At 48.5% G+C, this 15,021-nt stretch overlaps 1 protein-coding gene across 1 annotated transcript in view; it reads right to left on the reverse strand.

Moving 5' to 3' along the window:
* The window catches only part of MUC16 (mucin 16, cell surface associated), a 45,362-nt gene that overhangs the window by 16,307 nt on the left and 14,034 nt on the right, over window positions 1–15,021 (reverse strand). Inside the window, exons 10-22 of the mRNA XM_032395950.1 lie at window positions 14,582–14,706; window positions 14,366–14,433; window positions 11,512–11,684; window positions 11,187–11,222; window positions 7,073–7,197; window positions 6,799–6,866; window positions 6,073–6,245; window positions 5,926–5,961; window positions 5,336–5,371; window positions 3,616–3,740; window positions 3,453–3,520; window positions 2,828–3,000; window positions 2,501–2,536 (exon numbers count right to left, since the gene is read on the reverse strand). Of these exons, the coding sequence (XP_032251841.1) occupies window positions 2,501–2,536; window positions 2,828–3,000; window positions 3,453–3,520; window positions 3,616–3,740; window positions 5,336–5,371; window positions 5,926–5,961; window positions 6,073–6,245; window positions 6,799–6,866; window positions 7,073–7,197; window positions 11,187–11,222; window positions 11,512–11,684; window positions 14,366–14,433; window positions 14,582–14,706 (1,242 nt within the window). The remainder of the gene's footprint in view (window positions 1–2,500; window positions 2,537–2,827; window positions 3,001–3,452; window positions 3,521–3,615; window positions 3,741–5,335; window positions 5,372–5,925; window positions 5,962–6,072; window positions 6,246–6,798; window positions 6,867–7,072; window positions 7,198–11,186; window positions 11,223–11,511; window positions 11,685–14,365; window positions 14,434–14,581; window positions 14,707–15,021) is intronic.

The raw sequence follows: 15,021 nt of genomic DNA on the forward strand, positions 1-15,021 counted from the left end.
GGAGAGTCTGGGTTTGGACCCAAGTTCTCCAATCCCAGAGTCCTTGCTCATGACTTCCCCTGTGAAGATACATGCTCTTTTTTTTTTTTTTTTAAGATTTTTATTTATTTATTTATTTGACAGAGAGAGACACAGCGAGAGAGGGAACACAAGCAGGGGGAGTGGGAGAGGGAGAAGCAGGCTTCCTGCTGAGCAGGGAGCCTGATGTAGGGCTCGAACCCAGGACCCTGGGATCATGACCTGAGCCAAAGGCAGACGCTTAACGACTGAGCCACCCAGGCGCCCCTGAAGACACATGCTCTTGCTTAGACACATGCAGCTGGCTCAGTGTTCAATGGTTGGGGTGACCTGTGTAGGCCCCAGGAGAAGTATAATAAATGGACCAGAGGCCCCGTGGCCTGACTCTAGAATAGATAAGCAGTGAGCAGCACAGGGTTAACTATTCAGGACAAACCTCTGGAAGAAAAACTTACTTCCCCTCTTTTCTTCCTCCCTTCTGTTCACTACTCCTTCCAAGCTCCCTTCTGTCTATCCTTCCTTCTGTCCTTCCTTCTTTCCTTCTATTCTTTCTTTCTTTCCATCTTTCTTTCTATTCATCCATGCATTCATCCTTTTTCCTTCAATCTTTCCTTCCATCTGTCCATCTTTTCTTCTACCTCTCTCAATCCCTTCTTTCCTTTCTTCTATCATCTGTCTATCCACCCATCTATCTCTCCAACCATCTGTCCTCCATGTCTCCATCCATCCACCCACCCTCCCAATCATTCATCCATCCATCCATGTACCCATCACATCTATCCATCCATTCACCAACCTTGCATACATCATTCCTTCCTTTCTCACTTCTTCTTTTCCTTCCCTCTTCCCATTCATACCTCTTTCTATGCATCCTTCTGTCTGTCCTTCCTTCTATCCTCATTTTCTTCCTTCTATCCACCTTTCCTTGCTTCCTTCCTCCACCTTTTCTTTTCTTCCATCTATCCATCCATCTTTCCTTTCTTCCATATCTATTCCTTCTATCTATTTAGACATCTTTCCTCTCTCTTTCTCCCCCTCCATTCATCTTTTCTTCCTTCCATCTGCCCATCCATCCTCTGTTACTCCTTTCATTCATCACTTCTTCCTTCCTTCCTTCCTTCCTTCCTTCCTTCGTTCCTTCGTTCCTTCCTTCCTTCCATCTACCCATCCATCTTGCCTTCCATCCATGTACATTGAATTGATCCTATAATGCTTCTGGAACTACTCTAAGGACTGGATACTGATCAACAAAACACAGTCAATGGGACTGACTAACTTATTTTTCCTCCTATCATTTGGGAAAAGATGGTTGTCATTGGATCTGAAGAGCCTGGAATCCTGCTAATGTTGGAAGGAGTGAGGGAGGATGCTGTGGTGTAAAAGAACAGAGATGGACCCAGGAAGAGAGTTTGAGAGGGTTGCAAAAACACACCTCTAATGCAAGGGCAATTAATTCTTGAAAAAGCTACAAGGTCCTCATTCCAGGGTTTGCTGGGGATGAACTTGAACACAACAGGTGTACACCCAAAATCAGCATGTCTTTTTAAAGAAATTAACTGATGGATGAGTGAGACTGTGAGTTTTCAGAGTCACAGGAACTCTTGGTTCTATTATTTATTTGCTGTGTGGCTTGGCAGCCTCTCCAAGCCTGAGTGTACTCATCTGTAAAATGGAAATAAGTCACGTGGTTGTACTGAGAACAAAAGGATAAAGTGCATGTGGTTTTGGATGAATTGTGTCTCCCTCCCTCCCTGCACACACACATCAAAATTCAAGAAGCTCTAATCCCTAGTACTTCAGTAGGTGATTGCATTTGGAGACAGGGCCTTTAGAGAGGTAACTGAGTTAAAATGAGGCTTTTGGAGTGGGCCCTAATCCAATCTGGGTGCTGTTGGTATAAGAAAAGGAGATAAGGACACACTTCGTGTGTGCAAAGGATTGACCATGCCAAGAGGCAGCAAGAGGGTGCCACCTGGACGCAAGGACAGACTCTTCAGAGCAACCAACCCTGCTGGCCCCTTGATCTGGACTTTCAGCCTCCAGCACTGTGAGAAAATACATTTCTGTCATCTGAGCCACTCAGCCTGTGGCTGCCAGAGCTGACTAAGACAGTATGTAACATAGCACGATGCCCAGGAGGCGGCCAGCTTCAATATGTGTTCGCTGAAAACCCAACAATTGGTGCAACACTGATGTTGAGACACCCTCAGAACAACAAACAGAGGGGTGAGTAAAAGGATAAGAGAAGAGTACCAGGGCAGGGTTTTAGGAGAATCTGGGTGATAACCACGTGAGGGTCAGAATGGTGGGAGGACAGACCTGTATGTGAGATGCTCTTGCCCTGGGATGGGGCTCTCCACCAGAACCCAGGGAGAGAAGGGATGAGTGAGGGGCCCTTCCACGTGTTTTCCTCACCAAGGACAGGAGGTAAAGGAGAACAGAGTGGGGACGGCACCCAGGAAACCGGGCCAGGAATACTCACTAGTGGTAGTCGGGGCTACGGCTCCATAGTTATAACCTGTGGAGAGAAGGCCAGAGGAGATGAGCAAGAGTCAGGGTGAGCATAAGGGATTAAGGGAAAGGCAGGATTTAGGCACCTTTGTAGGAAAAGTAGAGGGGATGAGGGAGTGGAGGGATGCTCAGGGAGGAGGTATCCAGGCAAGGAGATTGTAGGTGGCTGGAGCCCATGGTTACATCATCAGAATGAAGACTGAACCGAGATTAGAGAAGGAGATGTACCACAGCTCCTTTTGGAGAAACACAAAACTCTGGCCAGGAGACAGACCCTGCCTGGAGCACAGCCCCTCACCATTGATGTAGAGGCTGTCCCTGTCCAGGGTGAAGGACCCCAGCTGGGTGATGCCATAGGTCTCACGGCTCAGCTCCCAGTACAGCTGCTCTTTGTCCAGCCTGGGGCCTGCAGGACCAGAGTGGATGGTGCAGGTGATGTCCACTCCAGTGGCGGCTTCACCCTTCTCAAGCCTGGGGAAGGAAGGACACGGGGATGTGCAATACTGAGGAGGGGTCCTTCTGGATTTGGAAAGCAAGAGAGAGTAGAAGGCAGGAGGCTGAGAGGGTACAGAAAGGGCTGGCTCAAGCCCAGAGGGGCTTTCATAAGTGTCTCTTGTCTGAGACAACCCCCTTACAACTAAGAACAGAAAACACTTTAACTGGAATATGAAGACAAGATATAGTTGTTCTTCTAAGAGGAAAACTTTCATCTAAAACAAACGATCATCTGGATTCCTTAAGTATAAACACGACGCCTCATTTCTAAGGATTGAGCATTCCCACCATCTGGGCACGAACACATGAAGGTGTTATGGTGGGTGCCGGAGGCCAGCAGTGCCAAAGGCATGCCCAGGAGCTGAGCCCTGCTGGCCAATACGTGAGGGTCCACCGGACCCAAGCATCCCTCCATCTGGGGGTCTCACCTGAGCGAGGCCAGTCTGCAGCCAGCGTAGAGGGGGCCGACACTGGTCTTACTGAACAAAAGCCTGAGCTGGTGGAGAAAGAGAGGGCGGTGAGCAGAAGGGCTGAAGGACTACACAAGCAGGTGTGTGGTGGGGCTGATGGTGGTCATTGAGGGGCTCTCACCCAGTGCTGGAGGATCCTCTCAGTGGAATTGAACTTGGAAGAAGATGGGTGCCCCATGTCTTCAGTGTAGTGCAGGTTGGTGATGGTAAAGTTCAGGGTGAAGGACACCAGAGTGGGGCCAGTGGCTGTAGTGGGGGAAGAAGAGAAAAATGTCCAGTTTGGACCCTAGTAAGGACCAAGGTTGCCTGGAGCTCTAACAGTGGAGCACCCAGCAATGGGTCTAAGTACAGCCATGGACTGCAGAAGCTGAAGGAGAGAATGTTATAGGATTTTTGAGACATTGGGAACTTTTGCTCATTCATTCAGCCAGTGTATATTGGGCGTCTAATGTGTGCGAGGCTCTGTGCTGGGCTCTGTGGGTCCAAGGGTGAATAGGGCATAGTCTCCTAATATTGTGGCCAGGAGAGTAGTCAGACTGCTACGCTGCAGAGGAGCCGGGAGGCTGTGCAGTTCCAGGGAGGCACCCAACCAATGACTGAGGACAGCTTCCAGGAGGAAGCATCATTTCAGGTGTGACCAAAAGCATGAACAAGAGTTATAGGTGAACAGGGGCTGAGAAAGTGGAAGAGTGCTCAAGCAGAAGAATCAGTCTGGGTATGAGCCTGACAGGAGGACAGAGCAGTTGCACTCAAGGGACTTGAATGTTTTCATTATTGCCCTGTGGAAGTATAGACATGAGACTGGAGGGGCCCTCTGAGCCCTGAAAGGGGGGCAGTAACTATACGGCTCAGGGGTTTGGACATGACTTGTAGATAAGGTGGAGTCATCCAAAGAGTGCCAACAAGACAGGAATTATGTGAACAGAGGTACACTGGGAGGGCTGTTGGCGGCTGCTGTGCAGAGGACTGTAGGAGACCAGAGTAGAGGCTACTGCACCAGTCCTAGCAAAAAATGCCAGTGGCCTGAATAAAGGCTGAATGACACAGAGACAGAGAAAGGACTTACAAGATATTATGAAGGGAGAAGAAATGATTTGGTGATGGATTATGTGGGAGGTGAGTGAGAGGGAGGGTCAAGTTTGGCACCTGTGTACTTGCCTTTGGTGATAAGGGAAAGGAGCGAGTTTGGGAGAAGATGGTGACTTCAGGGTCAGAGACCAAGGGGTTGGGTGATGTCAAGGAGGTGGGTGGACCAAGGGCCAAGAGCTGCTGTGTGGACTGGGCTGGACTCAGGATTAGGATTCTGAACAGCTGGACCCTGAGCAGCTAGATGGTCCCTGAAACCCACAGAAATGCATGATTTTCCTCGGGGAAGCTAAGTAAGCAATAATGAGGGAAGAAGTGATCTTGAATGAATGATTTTGTAGAAATGATTTTGGTACCGGTAGGACCTTCCTACTTGCAGGCTTGAGGGATGGAGCCAGAGAAGACATGGGGAAGGATGCAGAGGTCACAGTAGGAGAGGGAAAAGAACACAAGGGATGAAATCAAAGGTGTTTTACACCTGTAAGGGGATGGTGGCAGTGGAGGCAGCTCTAGTTATAAACTGTGTGCCTGTCTCTATGCCCCATGTAGCCTGGAGTCAGAGCATTGTCCCCGGTTGTGTTGTGGGGAGGGGTGGCTCCTGTCACCTCCAGCTCAGCCCACACTTCCATGCACATCCTCTGGACTCCTTCCCATCCAGAAAGGGGGAACAGGAGGGAAGACCTGGCTGGTTGAGCAGCTCCTATCTTTAGGGAAAAGGTGGCGGTCCCAGGCACACAGAGGTCTGAAATACTCACTGTTGGGGGTGGTGGCTGAAGCTGGATAGGTGTAACCTGCAAAGAGAGGGAGCGACAGTGAGGAGGGGAAGGGAGAGGTCCTCAATGAACAGGCAACTTGGCTGCTGGAGAGATGGCACTGGACCATCACAGCTGGGATTCTTTAAAAGGAAGACGATTAAGCACTGGAAGGGATCAAAGTCTACTTGCCGCCCCCGCCCCATCTCCAGACAGACAAAGGACCTGCTCAAAGCACTTGGAAATGTGAACCCCCAATGGAGGTCTGAACTCATGCAGAATCCTGATGCAGCAGAGCCCCCTCCGTGCGGAGGAGACCCACAGCCCAACACGGCCCTCACCACTGAGGTACCCTCTGTCATCCCAGAAGCTGGGAGCAAACCAGTGCTTGGGGTGGGGACCTCATCATCCTGCGGATGCCAGGGACCAGCGCCTACATCTGGAGTTTTAATGGGTATAGGTCCCCGTTCCCCTGAGGCTGGGGGTGGAGCAGGGGTGCAGAGGGCAGGCAGTGGGCTCCTGGCCGCTTCCATTCTAAGGTTGCAGAGGGAGTCACGGTGTTTCAGAGACTTCTGAAGCCTCTGAATACTCACTGCTGGGGGTGGTGGCCCAGGTCTGGCGGGTGTAACCTGCACAGGTAGAGGGAGAAAGGGTGAGGAGGATGAGTAATGAGTGAAAGGGAGGGATGGAGAGGAGGACGTGGGGCCTGTTGAAATGTGGATGCAGATGGCAATCCTCACCATTGATGTAGAGACTGTCTGGGTCCAGGGTGTAGGGACCCAGCCTGGTGATGCCACTGGTCAGCTGGCTCAACTCCTGGTACAGCTGCTCTCTGTCCAGCCCAGGGCCCACAGGGTCAGGGCGGTGGGTGCAGATGGCATCCACTCCAGTGGCTGCCCCATCCTTCTCAGGCCTGGGGGTGGGTGGGTAGGGGTAACAAAAGTTGGAGTCCCCAGGCAGGGCTCCAGGGACCCCTAGGGCAGGACAGGAAGGGGCCAGGGCAAGTGAGAAGGATGACACCCACCTCTGGCCAGCCTGGGGCTGTGCACACAGTCAATGGGTAGGAGGATTTGTATTAAATTGCAAGTCTGAAACCTGCAAGCTCCTGGCATGGGGACAGGAGAGCTCCTACTTGAGACAGGTGAAGAGCTAGAATTTTGGATTAAAGCAAGTGGAAAAGGCATGCTTGTCTTAAGATTTCCATCCCTGAAAACCTAAAGGAAATGCCCTCTTTGGTCAAAGGGAGACAGGAGGGAATTCAGAAGGAAAACCAGACTAGGGTCTCCATCCTGCTGAGGGGCTCTGCAGAATCTGGGGACAGTTGGCGGGGTGGGGGGTGGTTACAATCAGAAGAGCCAGTGCCTCCTGAATTCCACTTCTGCTGAGGACATGGACAGAGAAGGCAGGAAGGAAGCAGAGGGAACACCTGGTTGAGGCAGCCCTGGCCGTGGATTGCAAGGACTCACCTGAGCAAGGTCAGTCTGCAGCTTGAGTACAGGGGGCCCACACTGGTGTTCTTGAACAAGGGTCCTAGCTGTAAAGGAGAGGGAAGTGAGTAGAAAGTCTGAGGGGTGGAGAACAGGGTAGAAATAAGATGGGTGGGGCTGGCACTAGTAGGCGGGACTTGCATGGGGGAAGGCACAGGTGAGGTAGGTGGGGTCTCTGTGGGCATGGCAGAGAACAGGTAGGTGGTGCCTGCATTGGTGGGAGAGGCAGGAGTGCTGAGGGTGGGGCTCTCACCAGGCGCTGTAGGTTTCTCTGGGTGCTGTTGAACCTCCAGGAACCAGGGTGACTCATACCCTCCTGGTGGTGCAGGTTAGTGATGGTGAAGTTGAGAGTAAACAGCACCAGGGCAGGACCAGTGGCTGCAGTGGGGGGCGGGAGGGAGATGCCAGTGAGCCTAAGTGTGGGTCATCCCACATTGGTCTCTTCAAGCACTGGGGAGGGGCTTCCTTCAAGATGGACAGTTTCAATAGGAAGGAGATCCCAGACAGTAGCATTAAGTGAGGGACTCTGGGGATAAGTGTGGAAAATTACACTATGGAGGTAAATGCATCATCACACAGAAAGCAAACATTCTGACCCTCCAGTTGGCTAAAATTCCAGACAGACATCCACTTGTCCTCAAGGTTTTTTTTTAACCCAAATTATTTCTGTGAGATCCAATTATTTATTGATTTTTAAAGATTTATTTGAAGAAACACATTGCATTTGTATGGGTCAGGCCCTGTTTTAAGTGCTTCACTTAAATTTTAACCCATTTAAGCCTTGAGGCAAACCCTTCAGAGGGAGATAGTATTCTTATCCCCATTTTACAGATGTAAAAACTGAGCCCAAGGATGGTTAAATAATTTGCCTGCAGTCACACAATCTATAAATGGCAGAGCATAGTTCAAACCTGGGCATTGTGGTCGCAGAGTCTGTGCTCCTAACCCATCCACCTTAACACCAAGGGCAGGTCCATACAGTGACCTGCTCACTCTGGCCTGAGTGGTCAGTGGTCAGAACACCTTCAGAAGGTCCTAGCTGGTGAGTAACTAGAGACTCAAGTAAGACAGTGTTAGTAATGATGGGTCATCCAGGACCCTTACCAGGGTCATTAGGTGGTATCAAAATTTATCTTGGGCCACTGAGATGCCAAGAATGGCAAGTTAGCCCTTGGCCCAACCAGAGTCTGCCCAAATCCCTAACCAGGACCTATACGAGGGCATTTTCAGGTACACATGTAGCTCATACTGCTCCCTTCTTTCTTGGAAATGAAAACCAAGTACTCAAGAGAGAGAGCAACCCCCACACACACCTGCAGAACTCACCCCACAACCATGCTGATTGTAATTCAATACTTATTTGTACACTCGAGTCCTTATTCTCTTTCTTGCTGAAAGCCCATCAAAGACTAGGGCCCTTTCTATTCTGTTCACTGCTGCATTACCAGGGCCTTTCATCCATTAAGGGCTAACTGAATGCTTCTTGAGTGAATGAATGAATGAACGAATGGGCATGATGCTCCATGTGATACCTCCCACTGGCCAAGTGCACAAGACATTTGCAGGGGAGGAATGGCAGAGAGGAATCTCTTACCTGTGGAGGTAGGAATGGGGGTCGCTGAGGTTGCTGGGGAGATGGTAGAGGCTGGTGCAACAGAGAAGAAAACACAGTGAGGCAAATATGGCAGGAGGGAGGGCCTCCCCAGCCAAACGGGGCCCATCACTGGTCCATGAGACACTCCTCAGGCCTGTGCCAGGCTTGTCTTTTCTGATCCCAGGAGTGAAGGTGGGGAAAGACTGGAGCTTTCCAGGCCCCTTGTGTCCCTGGGGACATGGGGTAGACATAGTGAGGAGGAGAGATGGGCCCCAAGGCAGAGCAACGTTAGGGCCCAAATTACTACTCACTGCTGGGGGTGGAGGTCAGGACCTGATGTGTGTAACCTGCAGAAGGACAGGAAGAGAAAGTATTAAGAGTTGTAAGGATGGGGGGAGGGAGGAAATGGCAAGAATCTGGAGTTTTTTGGGTGTCTATGACTCTATTTATGTAAGCAGACCCAGTAGACAAACTCCAGAAAATGCCACTGAAACCCAGGGAGGAATTTCTCTATCAGGTCATCTGCAGACTATCCCTCTGCCACCTGCGCACCCCTTCTCCAAGTGTCTGATCCCTCAATGAATCCCCAGAAGAGCTGTGAATGTACATCTCCTCCTGCAGGAAAAACCAAAGGTGCAGGCCAAACTTGCTGCTAACTTTTCCTGGACACTGGTCAGGAGGAGGTGTGAAGAGGCTTGGATCAAGCCTGTTCTCAGTCATGACCCAGCTGAGCTTGAGCAGAGTCTTCCAACTCACGAATGCCTTCCAGGAAAACCAAAGAGCCTTCCACACATCAAGGAACCTAATTTCCTTGAATTCTGTCCCACAATCCCATGGCAACTTCAACTGAATTGGTAGCGACTGCCTAGGGTATTTTGTTGGTAAGGATTCTGGAGCTGTTTTGAACTCAGAAAGAGTGGAGGCTGTTACCATTTAGTGATGTCTGCCATGGATGAAGGATTGGGGAGTGATGGCACAGATACCATATGTTTGTCCTAGACAGAATCTGACAGTCTTTAAAGATTTGAACAAGGACAAGAAGGGAGCATTTCCACACATTACAAGAAAGTGTATTTCATTCCTTCTTATCCTGAGAAAAATCCACATACTTCCTGTGGATTTACACTTCCATGCATAAATGACCTAACATCACCATCATCATCATCACCATCACCATTATCATCATCATTATCACCATCACCACCATTATTTTTTTTTTAAAGATTTTATTTATTTATTTGACAGAGAGAGACACAGTGAGAGAGGGAATACAAGCAGGGGGAATGGGAGAGGGAGAAGCAGGCTTCCCGCGGAGCAGGGAGTCCGATGCGGGGCTCGATCCCAGGACCCTGGGATCATGACCTGAGCCGAAGGCAGACGCTTAACGACTGAGCCACCCAGGCGCCCCCATCACCACCATTATTACCACCACCATCACCACCATTATTACCACCACCATCACCACCATTATCATTGTCATCACCTCCATCATCACCATCATCATCACCATCATTATCATCACCACCACCACCACCATCACCAGCATCATCATCACCATCACCATCATTGTCACCATCACCAACATCATCACCATCACCATCATCACCATCATTGTCACCATCACCACCGCCATCATCACCACCATCATCACCATCATCACCACCATCACCATCACCATCGTCACCATCACCACCACCATCATCACCACCACCACCATCACCATTACCATCACCATTATCACCATCATCATCGTCGTCACCATCACCACCATCAGCATCATCACCACCATCATCACCATCACCACCACTGTCACCATCACCACCACTGTCACCATCACCACCACCACCATCATCATCACCACCACCACCACCATCATCACCATCACCATCATCATCACCACCACCATCACCATTACCACCACCATTATCACCATCATCATCATCGTCACCATCACCACCATCATCGTCACCATCACCACCATCATCACCATCACCATCACTGTCACCATCACCACCACCATCATCATCACCACCACCATCACCACCATCACCATCATCACCATCATCACCGCCACCACCATCATCACCACCACCACCACCATTACCATCACCATTGTCACCATCACCATCATTGTCACCATCACCACCATCATCATCACCATCACCATCATCATCACCATTACCATCATCATCATCATCAACATCACCATCATCATCATTATCATAAGAATATAAGCTTTATGAAGGCAATGATTTTTTTTGTTTTGTGTTCCCTGCTATATTCCCCAGGGCCTGGCACAAAGTAGGTGCTCAATAAAGGTTGTTGACTGACTCATCATCACTAGATTTATGACTTTCCATCTTTACTTGAGTGAATAATGTCAAATGTGTTTACACTCATCAGGCCCCCTCGAACAGATGTGCCATTGACTGGTACTTACCTGTGGGGCTGGGGCTGGGGAAGGAGGATGGAATCCCAGAGGTTCCCAGGTGCTCTGTGGAGGTCCCTGGAGCTGAGGAAAAGCTCTCATCAGTGAAAGCAGAAAGACAATCACATAGCAGAAATGCCAACAAGACAGACTATTTATTAGGCTTGCTGCATATGGGACTTGAGCTGAGATTCCCTCTGGAACTGGGGCAGAGAAGAGAGTAAATAACTTGTGGCCTCCAGGAGATCCATCCCTCCTGGAGACGACATAAGCAGGCATGAGGAGGCATCAGCGCTTTGTCTGCCCTGTGTGTTGAGGGGCCCTGGGTCATAGTTGAATACTCACTGTTGGTGATGGGTGCAGAGCTCTGATGGGTGAAACCTGTAGGGAGAGGGAGGGAAGATTGTGGGTAAGGGTTAGGGAGAGGCGGAGGACCAAACAGGAAGCAGGGCTACACTGGTGCAGTGGAGGGGGTTCTCCATCACCACCCATTAGGAAGGAAGGCTCTGAGGGTGAAGTCAGTCCAAGATGAAGAGGAGACCATGAATCAGCACATCCAGTGCACAGGGCCAAGCCCCTAGGGGCTGGACGGGGCATACATTCTCAAGCCAGAGGGCAGAGGCTGCACAGTGAGGGGGAAAAAGACTCTGACCACATCACGGTTGCTCACCATTGACACAGAGACTGTTCCTGTCCAGGGTGTAGTGGCCCAGCAGGGCAATGCCATGGGTCAGCTGGCTCAGCTCCCAATACAGCTGCTCTCTGTCCAGTCCAGGGCCTTCAGGGTCGGGGCGATGCACACACATGGCATCCACTCTGGTGGCTGCCCCATCCTTCTCAGGCCTGGGTAAGAATCACCACATAGTCTAACTCTCTCTCTCTCTCTGTTGGTCCTTCCCTCTCTCCCCTTGCCAGCCCCTAAGGCAGAAACTTGGGAAACCCTAGTTAACACAAGCTGCCGCCATCAGGGAGATGCCCTCCATAAACAATTAGCACACCACAGGCCTGAAGCCTCCTGCATGCCTGGTAGGGTAGCCTCTGAAAGCCCTGTGTGTGTGGCAGATACACAGAGGGTTCTGTTGATGGGGTGAGCAATCCTGGAAGGTGCCAGCTGAAGCCACAACAGCCACATCCTGTCACAGGTCTTGATGGGCACAACAAGGTGCCTGGGGTCATGCTGCAACGGGTGGCGATGGCCCCAGAACAGTGACCACAGCATGGGTTGGTGACATTTTCCCGCAGAGAGTTGGGGTTTTCAAACAGTGAGATTAAAAAGCTAACGTCACTCAGTCTGGATGCAGGGCTGGGGCATTTCTAAAGACTCAAGAGACTAAATGGCCAGAGAGACACACATGCCCTTTGGGTGGGTCTGTCTGAAAGTGTGACCTGTCCATGTTTCAGCATCACCTCCAGCCTCAAGACACTGACCCACCTACCTGCCCACCCAGCCATATACTACTGAGAGATATGGATAGAAAGCTGCTCCCACACTCCAGGGCCATGGATAGAATGTCTCTTATAATAACAATCACCTCTTGTTAAATTCTGAGTATGAAGCAGGCCCAGCACTTTGTACTCATGATCATTATCACTTAACCCTCAGAGCATCCCTATGGGCTGTATTGCTCAACTCCCACAGTTGTTATTATACCCATCACACTGTATATCAGATGCAATGCAATTATACATAATATAAATATAATATAATGATCTATTTAACATGTAAGTGTATGATATATGTTTGTTACATATTTATTTTATATTTTATTTATTATTGTATTATATGTTATACCTTTTGTATCTATACTAAATATATATAATAGATCATATATATTAAGGATTATATCTATATATACTATATATAAAAGATATTATACCTATACATAATATACTTATTATACCTATATATCATATATATAACATAAACCTGTATATAAAGTACAGGTATAATTATATATTATACCTATATCTCATATTATCTATACTTAGGTAATATATATATTATATAATATATTAGGAATTATACCTATATACATCATATATATTAGATATTATACCTATATATAACATATTATACCTATTATGTCTATATAGAACATATATGTAATATATATCTATGTATAAAGTATAGGTATAATTATATATTATACTTATTATACCTATATATATAATATACATATTATATATAGGTATATATATTATAGTTATATATATTATATATATAGGTATAATAAAATATATTAGGAATAGATATAACAGATATACTATAGAATTATACCTATTCTTTTCCTCTCTCTCTCTATATATATATGTGTGTGCATATTTGTATATACAGAGTTGACATTTGAACAACATGGAGGTTAGGGGTACAGACACCCAATGCAGTTGAAAATCTGCATATAACTTTTGACTCCCCCAAAACTTAACTACTAATAGACTGTTGTTGACCAGAAGCCTTACTGATAACACAGTCAATTAACATATTTTTTATGGTATAGGCATTATATACTGCATTCTTACAATAAACTAATATAGAGAAAAGATGTTAAGAGAATCATAAGAGAAAATACATTTAGAGCACTGTACTGTGTTGAGCAAAACAAAATCCATGTATACATGGACCCATGCAGTTCAAACCCACACTATCCAAGGGTCAAATCTCTCTCTCCATATACACATATACCTTAGTGTGCATATATTATGTATGGGCCTAATATATGATATATAACACATGGAGTAACAGGGCACAGCAAGGTTCAGGCACCTGCCCAGGATCTCAGTAAATGGTAGAGCTAGTATTTGAACTCTGCTCTGGCTTCCCTGAGGCTCTTAGCCACTAAGCTCCTACAACAGCTCTTCTTCCAGAAGGAAGGGGAGCTGGAGGTAGATGCCTGTGATAAAACGGGAATGTGAGGAGAACCAGACCTAGAGATTCTGAAAGATGTGGGAGGTGTGAATGCCAGGTGTGGAGCAGTGTCAACGACCTGCCCCCAACCCCCCAGCTGCACCCAAGGGATGGCGTCCTCCCCAACCCTGAGCCATCCCAGGGCAAGTCAGGCCTCCTTCCATGAGTCTGACCCATCTAGGATTCTCTGTGTAACAGTGTGCCTGCTTTCCTTCCCTCTTAGGTTCTTCCCTCTTAGAGGTTGCCAGATCGGTAATTTCCACATGCTGCAAGCTCATAATGAGGCAGAGGAGGCAGCGCTGCTTGAGAGCTAGGAGTTTGGCTCTAGAACCCACAATGCAGGGTTGCTCTGTGATCTGCACAAGCTACTCAATCCCTCTGAGCCCGTCGCACCTTCGGTTCCTGCTTCTTGAGGCTGTCATGAGGGCTGATAGGATGAAATGTAAGGTACTAGCACATTGCCTCGGATCTTAGGAATTGCTAGCTGCTGGGGTTGTTATTGGTGATAATGATGGGCAGTATCCGTGGTGGTAGCTGTCCCAAGGATGGACAAAGTCAGGGAGCCCATAGATGAGGGTCCCATACACCTGTTGGGCTGTGTTCTTGGGGAGAGTCTCACCTGAGCGAGGCTAGTCTGCAGCCTGAATAGAGGAATCCCAGACTGCTGTTCTTGAACAGGGGTTTGAGCTATGAGAAAGGAGAGGGGAGGTGAGAAGGAACCCCTGAGGGAGGCCAGGGGGAGCTGGGGTATTGGTGAAGTGAATGGGGTAAAGGTGATATGGGCAGGGGCAGAAGTGAGGTGGGCGGGGCTGGCACCGGTGGACAGGGCTCTCACCAGACCCTGCAGGATCCTCTCCATGGAGGTGAATTTCCAAGAGCCTGGACGCTGCATGTCCTGTTCGTAGTGCAGGTTGGTTATGGTGAAGTTGAGGGTGAACGGCACCAGGAAAGGGACCACTGCTGTAGCAGGGGAAGGAAAAAGGAGGCCATGCCTGAGTCAGGTCTGGGCTGGCCTCTAAGACAACTTCTGGGGACGGAGATGGAGGGTCCAGATCTCAGGAAGCAGGGGTTCAGAGCAGGCACATAGGCTAGCTGCCTTAGGACCAAAGACATCCAGATAAAGAGCAAAGCCAGATGCTATTAAGTACAGTAGCATGCACATCTATTAGGATAGCTATTAGGCTATTATAGAAAGAGAAAGAAAGAAAGAGAAAAGAAAGAAAGAAAGGAAAGAAAGAAAGAAAGAAAGAAAGAAAGAAAGAAAGAAAGAAAGAA

This window comes from Phoca vitulina, unplaced genomic scaffold (assembly GCF_004348235.1).
Source record: "Phoca vitulina isolate PV1807 unplaced genomic scaffold, GSC_HSeal_1.0 scaffold89, whole genome shotgun sequence".
Lineage (NCBI taxonomy): Eukaryota > Metazoa > Chordata > Mammalia > Carnivora > Phocidae > Phoca > Phoca vitulina.